At 40.7% G+C, this 13529-nt stretch overlaps 2 protein-coding genes across 5 annotated transcripts in view; one reads left to right on the top strand and one right to left on the bottom strand.

Annotated features, from left to right (window-relative positions):
- The window catches only part of irf1b (interferon regulatory factor 1b), a 323207-nt gene that overhangs the window by 123368 nt on the left and 186310 nt on the right, over window positions 1-13529 (bottom strand). The window lies entirely within an intron of this gene.
- rapgef6 (Rap guanine nucleotide exchange factor (GEF) 6) overlaps window positions 1-13529 on the top strand; it is a 140606-nt gene that overhangs the window by 25123 nt on the left and 101954 nt on the right. For 3 of the 4 annotated variants that reach the window (XM_018691620.2, XM_018691618.2, XM_051078809.1), the window contains exons 2-4: window positions 5632-5702; window positions 6520-6576; window positions 10369-10452. In XM_018691620.2, coding sequence (XP_018547136.1) covers window positions 5632-5702; window positions 6520-6576; window positions 10369-10452 — 212 coding nt within the window. Of the gene's footprint in view, window positions 1-5631; window positions 5703-6519; window positions 6577-10368; window positions 10453-12731; window positions 13056-13529 lie in introns of those variants that run through there. The other variant, XM_051078810.1, reaches the window with a different exon arrangement.

Genomic DNA, 13529 nt, shown 5'->3' with positions numbered 1-13529 from the left:
GTCACCCACATGTCATCAGTCAGCGCACACACCAGGACAAGCACAGCAAGCCCAGTGCATCACTGATCAGCTCGGTAGATCAGCCTCATTTGTCTTACTTTTACTCTGATAGACGGATTTTTTTTAGATAGTTCAGGAGTCTCTGCAGTTAGTAGCAAACCCTGCTTCTTCAAAATGAAGAAAGTGTTCTCTTGATGGACAAACATGCTATTCAATCCTGCCTATGTGCTTTAAAACATTCAGCGATTTAGGAACAGAAGCACCCTCAATTACAACTGGGGTTGAAACCGCTACCAAATGTAAGACCCCAAAATCATTTCATCCTCAAAAAGGAAAATAATCTGGCATCATTGGCCCTATGAGACAAGTTTAAATCATATGCAGTGGCCTCAGCTGGTGATGAGCTGGATTGGATGAGTGTATGTCTCTCCTGAGATTGTGACGTCCTAATCAGAAATGGGGTCATCAGGGCACCACATGAGCCTCCAGGGACGTCTGGGCCAAAGGTCAGAAGTCATTGTGGAGGGTTGCTCCACTGCTCTGTGTGGTCTGTAGGGGAGACAGGACAATAAGACAACAATACATGGCACGTGGGCATTAGGTTGATGATGTGAAGGATGTGGCTTTGATAGTTGTACATGAAAACCATCTAATGATAGACATGCAAAGGATTTGGCTCTGTGATGTATCAAATTAGGTGAATCAGAGATGTTCTGTTACTACTATTGAGACAAAGCAGACCTTGTTAGAAACAGTGCAGTTAGGACCATCAATCAAATCATGGGCTAATCACTGTTGGATTAAAAAAGAGGAATTACTGTCTTGGCCAGATTTTATTACATTGGGCTCAGGTTTTTTCTTTTGGATTGGAGGGTGGAGGCACCAATACATCAAAATACAGGGATTTCTTCCCCTTTGTAGACAACCAAAAACCAAACCATAGCCACCACACCCTCAGTTCACATCCAAGCAGTGTATTTGTGCGTTAAGGGCACAGAAAGAGAGGGAGAGAGATCAGCGTGGGCGTTGAAGTGATCACATTACCATCCTCTGTGAGAGACTACAGACTGAAGTGACAAAGAAGAGCTTCCCTCCTCTGACATCCTGCTATCTGTCTGTCTGGGCCTATTGATGACCTGCTTTGCGCTAATCAATACATGAAATAGGGACAGTTGGCTTCATGGGTGTGTTAGTAGTAGTAGTATCACTACATGACTGGGTTTAGGGTCATGTGGTAAAGTAGTGTATCTGTAAATGGTGTCACTGTGCAGGTTGAGCTATCTGGGGGCTATCCCAAAACCTTTTGGTGCCACTGTTGTTGCACATCCCCTTACCACAGATCAGTAACACAGCTTATGTGGCATGCAGTATTTCAGTTCAGATGGATTCACCTCACCATGATCAAGATCAGCATTAAAGCTGGTTCCTGCTCCTCAAATATTAGAATTTGCTGCTTTATATATTTGGGTTTTGGACTGACTGAAATAAAATGAGAAATTTGAAGACATTATTTTAGCCTCAAGGAAATTGTTTATACCATTTTCTGAAATGTAATAAATTGAAAATATAATCCATGGACTGATCGATAATGATATTTTAAGTGATAGCCCATACAGAACAATTGATTAAAGATCTGCTCCAGACATGTTTTAAGACATAAAGTATTCCCATTTGACTATTTTGTTTCTGTTAAGGGTCTCCCATTAAAAACGTTAAATTGTTTAGTTTGAAATTCTCATAATGACATTCACTCCCTCTCCCTCATTAAATCCAGAATATTTCCTACTCCGGATTCTTTGTTTTAATCTTTGAAACTTTTTTTGTTTCAAAAGTTTAACTACTTCACTGAAAAGTCAATTCTCAGTATATGTGCACTGCAAATACTCTGCACATAGACCACACATGCACAGTGAAGGTTAAACATCCAAGTCTAGAAATAATAACACACAATTTTAGGGGAGGCTTTAAGAAAGCATAGCTGTATATATAGATCTGTGTTTTAACTTATTATTTCTATGTTTCAAGGGTTGGCTTGCCTCCAATGAGCCGATATATAAAAAAATGTGTTGCGACCACATAATACATAGGGCCTCTGGTGAAATAATTCTCTTGGTAGTACTGTGTCTTTTTGAATCAGGCAGAGCAGTTAATGTAATCCAGGAACACGCTAACAAGCAGGGGTGAGGTGGGTATTGGGGCTGTCTCGTCTCATCTGAAGCCCCTGCGCTAGCTAGTTGCCTCAGGCCTGACATACGCACGCTTACAGTGCATACACACGCACATGCACACATGCGCGCTCAGCAACATGACAGGAGCGCTTACTGCAGCAGTTTGTCGTGCTTGCTAACCCAGTTAACTGTGATTTGGAGTCAATACAGTCGTACTTCCTCACCGCTGTGAACCAGGCTTTTCCATGCCTGCTCCCTGCTCACTGTCTCTCTGCCTCAGGATCAGTAAATGGAGGTTACAACTCCCCCTGTAAGGCGGCCGGCCAGGTCAAGCTCTCTGTCTTTTAGCATTTAGCTCTTATTTAAATGGCTGAGAGCCCAGAGTTCAGTGTCTTAAGGGCTTGTGGGAAAATAAGTAGATTCCAGAGTCATATTTTTATACTGAGAAGCCTGAAATGGGATAAAAGCAGGAAACACTGGTGAGCCTTATGGCACTGTGCATTATGACCGTGCTGAAACCATGGTGAGGAAGATCATCCAAGTCATAACATATCATGGAAATTCCTCGGATACTGATACCTGGTTTCAGCCAAAGGATCTCCCCAAATTGGGCAAGGTAACCATAACAAACTTGAGAAATTTCCAACCTATTAGTCACAGCTCATTCACAAGCAGCAGAGGAACCAGACACTATAAATAAGTCTATTAAATTTCTTTCTGACACTGGCAACTAGACAGCACTCAGGTAGAACAGTAATGCCATACAGTGTATGCATACTGTAAACCTGGCAGGCTGGAATTCACCTGATAAATTTTATCATCTCATCTCTAATGTTTAATCCTTTCCTCCCTCTCTTGTTTCTGTCTTTCTCTCTTGGTATTTTCCTCTGTCTGACTGCTCTCTGTTCACACCCTCCTTTCCTTCTTTCTCACTCCTCTTCTTCTCGTTTACTTTCTCTCTCCTCCTTCTCTTCCTCCTCTTCCCCCTCCCAACCCCTTCCTTCCTGTGTCAGACAGAGCCAACAACACATCAGGGGTGTGTTGGTCCATTGCATTAAAGGCTCCCTAGTCCCCAGTGTTGATCTCTGCTTCCGCTGGCTCCCACTGCTTGACTCAGTTTACCAGTACACACATGCCATGTTCACACACGCACACACGGCAGAAACTGTGTTTTCACAGAAGCATACTCCTCTTTCTTTTGTTCTCTTTCTACCTCTGCTGCATCACTATTATACTACTGTATTACTTTGCAGTAGTTCTTATATTTTGTTAAATTTTATTAATTTCTTAATTCTTTCATCAAAAAGAAATGTCTGAAAACATAAATATCATTTGTAGGGGAAATATGTCTACTGTTACCTGTTTAAACATATGATCCATAATTTCCTACTTAATGAAATTTCTCTATATTTGTGTGTATCTTTTGAGGGGTTTAATTTGTATTTGCTGGAAATTCTTACAAAGCCTCAAGCTACACACCCTCAAAGTGCACATAAAACTTTTGTCTGGCTCTCAGTATTTGTATGAAATGTTTGATGGCAATTTTCTGACAGAAAAACAAATCCTCAGTCCACTTAAGCTGTATGTAAACAAAACCAGTGGCGAGGAAATGGTGCTTCAGCAAAGGCAATGCACTGCAAATATGAATTTGGCCTCTAGGGCTTTTTGTGATTTATTAGTTTCAGATTAGGCATCGTAGCTGCTCCAGTTTTTTTGTGTGTTTTTGCTAAACTGCAGCTGTGCCTTGGCTTTATCCTAAAGAGGGATGATTGTTAGGGTTTTTTTCTCAAGTTATTTATCAGAAATTTTAAAGTCTGGTGCAGCTTCTAGCCGGCCAATGGACACTTGCCTTTTTTGTTTAAATGTTTCATCAAATGTGTCATTTGGCTAGGTTTAGCTGACCATTTCAATCATACAGAAATTATATAAATACATGATACTGAACCTGCACATTGGCTGCTGCAGTATGACAGAGAGAAACAAACATGTTGATGATCTGGTTTCAAACTAACAGTGCACAGACTGTGCTTTAAAGGGAGAGTTTGACATTTTGCTAACTATGGTTATTTAGTTTTCTTGGGAGACAATTAGAGCAGGAGATTGATACCACTGTTGTATCTGTATGCTACGTATGAAGCTACAACTTAGCTTGGCTTAGCTAGCCTGGCCATGTTCAAAGGCCAGAACCAGTTGCCGGGGAACCAGTGGAAATTACTATTAATGATCATAACCCTATTTAAAATGGTGAATTGTCATTTTCACACCTTGGTTTTTGTTTGGATTAAACAAACAAAACCAAATGTATTTCCCCTGCTTTCTATGTTTATGCTAAGCTGATTTAGCGGTCTGCTGGTGATAGCGTTACATTCACTGTATACGTGATGGGTGGTACTGTATCAATCCTCACATCTAACTTTTGGCAAAAAAGTAGATCATCTTATTTCTCCAAATGTTGAACCATTCCTTTAACCTGCTGATTTACTATGAACCTGTATACATTGCAGTTTTGAAATATTCTATGTATTCTGTAGAGTAACTTAGGCTGGAATAGAAAATGGAGCAGATCTCCAAAAGGAAATAAGCCATGTGTCCATCTCTGTTCTCTGTAATGAATTAGCCTGTGTCTGTCTGTATGTGTCTTTGTGTGCGAGAGCATGTGTGTGCACACAACCAGCCAGCCATGCAGTCCACCTGTTAAAAGTAGCTGCCCTGTACCCATTCTGTTTGCTTGATCCTACAAATGCTTATATGAAGCTGTTCTCTTCACATACACACTCTGTCAGCCTCTTAATGTTTTGACAGCTGGCCCTGATAGAGGACTATTTTAAGGCCGTGGGTGGATATATCTGTGTATGTCTCGCTGCTGTCATGTGCGCAGATAAGTGGTATGCCTGCCTGTCTGGTTTGAGGGTGTCAATTTGATAGTCAGTGTTTGGCATAGTCCAAGTGGCTTCTGTCAGAGTACACAAGCTCTGGATGTGATTTACACGGCGCTGAGACATTCCACACACTCTAAACAATGAGCTAATCTTTTAAAAGCTTTGACTTTTTAAACACTGAGCACACTCAGCAATTTCCAGATTTTACAAAGTTGTGTGTTAATATATATTGTTTCAAAAGGCAGTAAATGTTGTTTTTGACATAGCTTCCTACCAGTAGCACTTGTGTGTATGTTAGGCATTCACCGATCCAATCTGCCCCATGCAGTGATACTGACAAGCAGACCAGGGTATTGATGAGATGTGACTGTTTCTTACTATAGACATATTCTTTATCAGTTTTTTTATTGTTTCCATTGTACAATATAGTATATTGTTTAAAGGGAACTGGTGTCTGATTAGTACTCAGCAGTGGGGGAGTAAAAGTCAGATTGTTGCATTCCTAGTCTTAGGATGTGAGCGATTTTCACAGGAGATGTTGACCTGCTTAGTAATGTTGATTTCATTGTCTTTCTTTTCTGCAGGACCTGCACACCATCTACTGCCACCTCTACCACATGGACGTCCTCTCTCACCTTAGGGAACACCAGCTAAGGTAAGTCATCCCTGGTATTGACTGATGAGTCAATCACAGTATCAGTGTACTAGATTCACTTTAGAGTAGCCTATAGGCCTCCTTTCTGCATGAATTGTTATATGTGGCACACCCAACCCAAACAGGTTTAAGAGTGCTTTGAATTTTACAAATGCCTTTTGCCCCGGGTTGGCTTTTCCACCTTGGCTTTAGCATTCACAGGACATTCAGGCTCAGGTAGTTATCAGACATTCATACCAAGCATGTTTGAAATGTTCTGCTTGAAGCCAGGAACGTGGTATTTGCTAGATTGAATCAGTAGAGCAGGTTTTAACAATGACATTTGAACAGGAGTGTTCATGTCCTGACAGACAATGGTGTAGATTATAATCTGAACCATTTACAAGAAATCTTTACATAATGGAGGTTTTCAGTGACACATGTAGACAGATACAGACATCTGATAGATAGCAGTTTCTCACACTTGGTAACTGAGCGGTAAAATAAGCCAAACGTCACAGTATTCCATGGCATTTGATTTGTGTTTACAAACCCTCGTTCTTTTGTAATTGGGCTCAACTGACCACATGCAAAATCCAGGTGCAGCTCAGACCAAAGAAAATGAAATGTTGGTTGGAATTGCAGCCAGAGACTGAGTCTTGGGTCACCTTAACACTCTGAGCTGACAGACAGTAATGATGGTGTCTAAAATGGGAGAGTTAGGTGCTTTCTGAGAGAAAGTCTGGGATGGATATGTGATGGATTGTCAGAGTCAGGGAGATGAATGAGGGACGTTTTTGGAGAGAAAAAAATTAACATCTTTGTCTTTCCCACTCAGGTCGATGTGTACCTCGGCTAGGTACGAGAGCCACGAGGCTAACCATGTCCTGTTCTAGTAAGTACAAGCACCTCATACTGTGCAGGAAGTGCTCTGCTGTGTTTTTGTCAAAATATCTGCAGAAGAAAGATTGTTTTATTCATATTATATTCTAAATTTTCATTCCCAGTATTAACCCAGTTGAAATTCCATCAACATAGTTAAGTAAGACTTTGCATCACAATACATTCATTTTGCAGACACTAAGGGCAGTTAAACTCCATAGCGACAAAGCTAGATGTCATCAAAGACTGGGAGTACATTTCTCATAACCAAACTGTAACAACTGATTCTATTATTTCAACAAAATTAAAAGACCAAAAACAACATGTTAGCGTGTCTCTCAGTACTCCAGCTTCCCCTCTCCCCTCTGTCTGTGACTTTTATTGAGATTTGTTGATGATAAGAGAAAAATAGAGTATTACCAAACCTATCCTTGACAGACACTAAAACGGTGTGAAAATTTTGTTTTGTCAGACTTGTAAATATCCTGAACCTTTGTCTAACCCTGTGACATCCACCTTGCATATGATCATTTCAAGCATCACCTCACTTTTTACTTACTTTGCATCTCATAGATTTTAAAATTCCACAATTGAAAATGTTACAAGGGAAAAAAAAAAATTGGTTTAAGGTTGCTGTTAAATCATCCACATTATATGCTGCTTCTTAAATAAATGTTCAAACTGCCAGGTATTTGTTGCATTTGATATATTTAAGATTCCATTGTCCAGATGTAATGTTGGCATATACACTGATAGCCAGTCAGTGTTCCTTTCTTCCTGTCTATCCCAGGGTGTGAATAAATGAATACTGAGATGGATGAGACAGACAGCAAAAAGAACTCAGTTTAGCATGACATATACTGTGGATTTAGGGTGAAACTAGTCAAGAGGAAGGCGGAGGGATGAAAGAGGAACAAGAGTCCAGTGAAAGAAGGAGAGGTACCGGAGGGCGTTGAAAAGAGGAGAGAGTAGATGACAACATGAAAAAAGAAGATGTGAAGATAGGGGAGGAAGCGGCGGCAAATGAGAGATGTAAGGAGGCATATTAAAGAAGGGGAGAGGATGCAGAGGAGGAGAGAAAACAAAGGGCAAATTTGCTGAGGAAACAAGTAGAGGGAGGAAAGGATAGCAGTGTTGAGAGGGAGGCGAGATGGGAAAATTAAGTGAGGAACTTGAAAAAAGGTAGGAGAGGGATGAAGGCAGCCAGGATGTGGAGGAAGTCTGAGAGATAGAGGGAGGACAGAGACAGATGAAAGGAAGGAGAGAGGAAGAATCCACATCCTATTGATGTATTACGTCCTCACTAGAATCACATTAGACACTCAGTGGTTTAATTTACCATCCAATAAACACACACACACACGCACACACACAGTTTTCTTCTCTTGCATCTCTACCAGGGGCCAGTCTTAAGTACCTTAACCCAGAACAAAGCGCCTGCCATGTCCAATTAGTCAGTTACACACACACACACACACACACACACACACACTCACACTGTACAGACAGCAGATGAAAGCAATCAAGGTCTCTCCAGTGAAACCATAATAGTACTTAATCGTGTTGGCCTCACTTAAACGCAACAATGCAGAAAGAAACAAATCTTTTCTGTTTTTTTTTTTTTGTTCTTCTTTTAAATACGATTATGCTAGAATTTCTGCTCTTCTACACAAAAACATCAGCAACAAACAACAAACAAGATGGCAGAAAGAGTAATGGCATGTGCAATTTCACAGTTATTTTTCCAAATTAATCAACACAATATTCCAGTGTCCAACATACCTTTACATTTCATGTTTTGTGTGATCAACATTTGAACAAAAGCCAAATAAACCCAACAGCTATCAATTTACATTTTTTTTTTTTTACAAACAGAGCAGTTCCTATTGTACAAGATGGATAAAATGTATCACCTCATGTAATATGTACTAGTATTGTGTATTTGCAACAGCAACAGCCAATGTAAAAATTTGAGTTGAGTTGAAATCAGGTTTTTCACACATCATATCAGATCTCCCTAAACCAATTATAGAAGTGGCTGTGTGTGAACTTGTGATTGGAATACTGTGAATGTGGATGCATTTGTCATCTTATAAAATCTGAGTTTGCACAGAAATACCCAGAGAAAGGCCAAGTAATCAGGAAATAAAGAGCTAGTCTTTTTCCTCATAAAGCCACTTTGATTCTCTCTCTCCGCTTTTCTGAACTGCAGACTTATCATTTAAATAGCCACCTACATATGTAATTGCAGGCCTATAATTCAAAAGCTGTTCATTTGTTTCCTGCAAATTAAATCCAGACATGGCATTTGTTTACAGATGTCAAAATGTGCCACTTTGTGGATAAATGACCAACATATTCCATCTAATTAGCAAAGTTTGTGAATATTAATTAACATGTGCAATTATGTCTGCAGTGTGAATAAGCTCTGCCCATATATTTGCATTTAGAAATTATTAGCATACATGTAACTCATGGGAGCCCACTGTTGTTTATCAGGGAAGAAAAGGTGACAACATTACAATCTCTCCACTATGTGCTACTCTTCCCACTATGGTGCATCTCTTATCTTCACACTTCAAACACTCCTCATTTCACTCAGGCCATGTTCCATTTCCTATATTCATATTCATGACCACAGGCAGGGATATGTTCTCACTGGACTGACCTCTTCATGTATGATTGCGTCTTGGCTTGCTGCTGCACCCGGCTTATTATGAAGTAAATTAGACTAGTGTTGGGGGTTAATAGATAAAATGAATACATGAAATAGCATGGACAGTCACATACGTTTGTTTATCTCTTGATAAAAGAATTCCATGTTGCATCTTGTTGTGAATGACAAACCAGATTACGTGACTCCCTCAGCCCTCTTAGCTAGGCTGCTTGTCGTTAATGGATTGTCTCCACCTTGCATTGATGGCACATTATATCATGGCTCTATAGTGCTTGGCATCCTAAGAATACATTTATGCTAATGCAGAATGCATCACTTGGGATTCAAAGCTCGGATGTGCACTTTATATTTCCTTTTAGAGCCCTCACTCTTCAGTTCCTTTTGCATAACTCCTACATTTTTCAAAGACAAAGTGTCACATAAGTAATCCTGGCTTGTATTAAACTGGTCTTTCTAGCCAATTCAGCCATAAATGTATGGATACATTATGTATAGAATAGCCCAAAGTCAACTAATAGAATCAACACAGACATATAACATACAGCAGGACATGTAATAGGAACAGAGTGTCATCAAAAAGCCAGGCTAAGTGGAGCTATGGTGACACCTGAAATGAGGCTGCAGTAGAGGTGTGGAAGGAAAAAAGATTCATTTTAACTTCAGGGGACTTTTAAACTTTCCAATAAGCACTACATAAGTTTGACTGTGAGAGTAATTCAGAGTCATCAGAAATAAAACGGTGGCCCTGTGATGATGCATTATTTGATGTCTGGTTATCCATATCCTCAAAATTAATTTTCTGTCTTGCTGTTATTCTGAGCTGCAAATGTGCAGAATTGCTAAGTGCAGATTTAAACTAAAGGCACCAACGTGGCATTTACTTTAGAATGAATCAAAAAGCACACATGGTAAGGAGGGAGACAAAACCCAGTGACCTTAAAAAAACACGTAAGTGAATCCCCAATCATGAATAATAAAGCAGTACAATAAAATACAAAAAATTGAATATTGAAAGTTCACATCGTCCGTGCTTTCTTACACATGTTGACTGACACTGAGGTGTTATGAAACCTCAGTGTTACACTGTTCCAGTGTTTCACAACTCTCTGTTCTTTCTTCCCACTCCAGCCCAGACAGCATCGCTACCTGTTGGTACATCCTGCTCTCTGGATCAGTCTTCGTCAAGGAGCACATGTACCTGGCAAGATGCTGGTATGTAATAACCATCACCAACACACACACACGCACTCACACTTACACACAGGCAATAGAGTGGGGTGAGACTGGAGGTTTCATATATAGTGAGAGGAGATGGAATTTGCCTGACATTACATGTGATGCTACCTATCTTGACATCTTGTCAGATGGAGTGTGTGTGTGTGTGTGTGTGTGTCTGTATCTGTCTGTCTACGTGTTCATCTGTAACATGATAAGGTAAGCAGCATATCACAGAGCAGGAAGGTATGAAAAGACAGGTTTCACTGATATGTAGGGGAGTGTTGTGTATATTTAGTGTGATGTAGTACCATGTTGGGCTATATATAATAGATTTACAGTCTCACATGAAGTCTCACATCCTTCGCCAGGATTGCTTTTATGTGATACTGCACCTCAAATGCACAGTAAATGTACAGGAATGTGAACCCTGACTTATAAAATCTAAGTAGATGTGTTAGATCTCATCTGTCCTCGCTGCCTGCTGGCTTCACTGGCCAGTTGTCAGTTTATTAGGTACACCTATCTAAAACTAACGCAATCTAATACACTCCTAAACAGTCCTGCAATAAATCCTTCCTTCATGAAGGTTTCAATATTCAGTTTTTGTTGAAACCATCCAACAGGTTTACTTTATAATGATGATAAGACAAGGACAAGCAGCAAATTCTCTACTTTGAGTAAGTTGGGCAATAAATGTGTGGCATTTTAGTTTGACTTAAATGATTAATTGATTATCAAAATAGCTCCTCGAAATTTATAATCAATCAAAATGTGTTGCAACTTGCAAGTGCATGAATGTTGAGTGTTCTAATATTGATCCAGCTTTCAGAGTAGGAAGAAAGAAAGAAAGCTTGTCAATATTGAGAGATGAGATGAAACACTTTTTGTGCATATCTTAGCACTTATTGTTTGGTGAGGGAGGAGCTTAGATTTTCTGGGAGGAGATTCAGCTTCCATATGTTGGGATCTAATAAAGCAATATCAAAAGAAAATATCAGGCCCTCCTCTTGCCTAAACCTACTAGAATGCCAAAAAAAAGCCCATAAAAGCCCATAAAATACCCAGAGATTGTACACCTGTTTAAACACTGGAATTGATTGTAACAGGGGACGCTGTGGCAGAAATCGCTCGAGGTCGGTGCTCGGCGCCAATGTTTATCTTCCCTCTGTTGTTGTAGTTGGTCTGAAACAGAAGCAGCTTTGCCGCATCTATGTCTAAATTAAAAAATTATGACCCCCCACCCCCCGGGCGAGAGCTTCACCTGCTAGAGGGCCTTTGTTGGGAATGACAGCCCAAGTATGGTCTTCATCTCCATCATACATTCACAGGGTTCCTGTCAGTCAGGGAATTTCTGTAAAAGGAAGCAGCTTTAACCTTTCATATCATCTGGGGATGTCAGTGAAAGTCATAGAAAATTATGGTCCAGTGTACAGGAACACATCACATGAATACAGTGCATTTTTCACATCTTTTCACTTGTTTCACATATTCTTAGCATTAGATTGTGTTTTTTTATTTGGTTTTCTTTTTGGTTCTTTTTTAAAAGCTATTCACTGTCTAACAAGTAGTTCTGATGGATTACATTGGCGTCTTAAGAGTTCTTAATTAAGATGCCGGACACCTACCTCCTCTCTCGTTGTAAGTTACCTCTGAAAGTGTCGGCTAAATGGGCAAAACTGAAATGGAGTCTATGAAACCTTAATGCAACAGTTGGTGCAGTTGCTTGTAGTGAAGACCTTTTGGAGGAACAGTTAGATAAAAGTAGGTGGTGTGATGTTAAGGCAGTCAAACCAACAACACACAAAGCACCAACTGACCAACTGCAGCAAAAAGAGTAGTTGGAGTATCAATAACCTCAGGGCAGCTAGGACTGTGTGTGTGTGTGTATGTGTATGCGTTTGCTCATTCCAGTGTGGGTCAGTTGATAACAGAGTGAAGGGCGGGGTGGGGGGAGGGTTGGTGCCCTGCAAAGGACTGGAGGGTGTGTGCCTGTGTGTTGGAGTACTAGTAGCAGCAGGGGGGCTTAGAAGGGGTCACAGAGGGAGCTAATGGTGAGGAGTGTTGTGCATACTGTGTGTGTGTGTGTGTGTGTGTGTGTGTGTGTGTGTGTGTGTGTGTGTGTGTGTGCGCGCAAGTGTGTGGAATGCGGAACCCCTGGCAGAACAGTGGCTGGCCATGTGTTCCTGAGCAGCTTGCCCGCCTGGAGCCCAGAAGCACATCCAGGCAGGAAATGAGCAGGCTACACACACTGACACACACACACACACACACACACACAGACACACACACAGACACACACACACCTCCCTGGAGCCAGCGGACAGACAGACAGAACAGAACAGAGTAGAGCGGGAGGGAACACACACACACTCCTCCCTCAGTTAAAGACAAACCAAAAAGGCTGACAGTCACCTACTTCTGCTTTCTGAGGAAACTTTTTACTTGTTCACACACTCTGGAGTATAAAACACACTTGGATCTAAACCCGGATAACTGGAATATTATACTTTCCCTACTCCTTCTTGTGGATAATATGCTGGATATCATTTCACTCACAAAGAATCCAAAGAAGTGGACCCCCAACATTACTGTTCCTGGTCAGTGATCTTAAAAGTTTTTGTTTGTTTTTCACACTTGTTCCCATCTTCTAGTTCAGAGACAGTTGCTGTAATGTAGCAGCGGCTGTGGGCTAATTCAGCTGAGATTTTTCAAAACTCCCTCGCTCTTTCTCTGTGCATTCTTTAACCCAGTATGCTCCATTTCCTGCCTGCCATCGTTTAACCAACCCAGGAATTCCCCATGGCACTGTGGCAGGATAGCTTTACCACCGCAGAGCCCCGCGGCTCTGAAAAACACACTGCTAGCTTCTGTGTGTTGTCCGTCTTTATCTACACTGATTATCCTAAAGAGAAGCAGACCTCTCTTTCACATTACCAAAAAACACACAAGCCTGAAGTGACTTGGGCTCCTTGTTTGAAGCGTTTGTGCTGGTGAGGTTTGATTTATGGTTGTTGGTGAGCTATTAATGATCTAATGTGCAGTGAAGACTGACAGAAACGGTGAGAGAAAGA

This window comes from Lates calcarifer, linkage group LG20 (genome assembly GCF_001640805.2).
Source record: "Lates calcarifer isolate ASB-BC8 linkage group LG20, TLL_Latcal_v3, whole genome shotgun sequence".
In the NCBI taxonomy this organism is placed as follows: Eukaryota; Metazoa; Chordata; class Actinopteri; family Centropomidae; genus Lates; species Lates calcarifer.
Note: the sequence above shows the minus strand (reverse complement) of the source record. Positions and strands in the feature narration are given on the sequence as shown.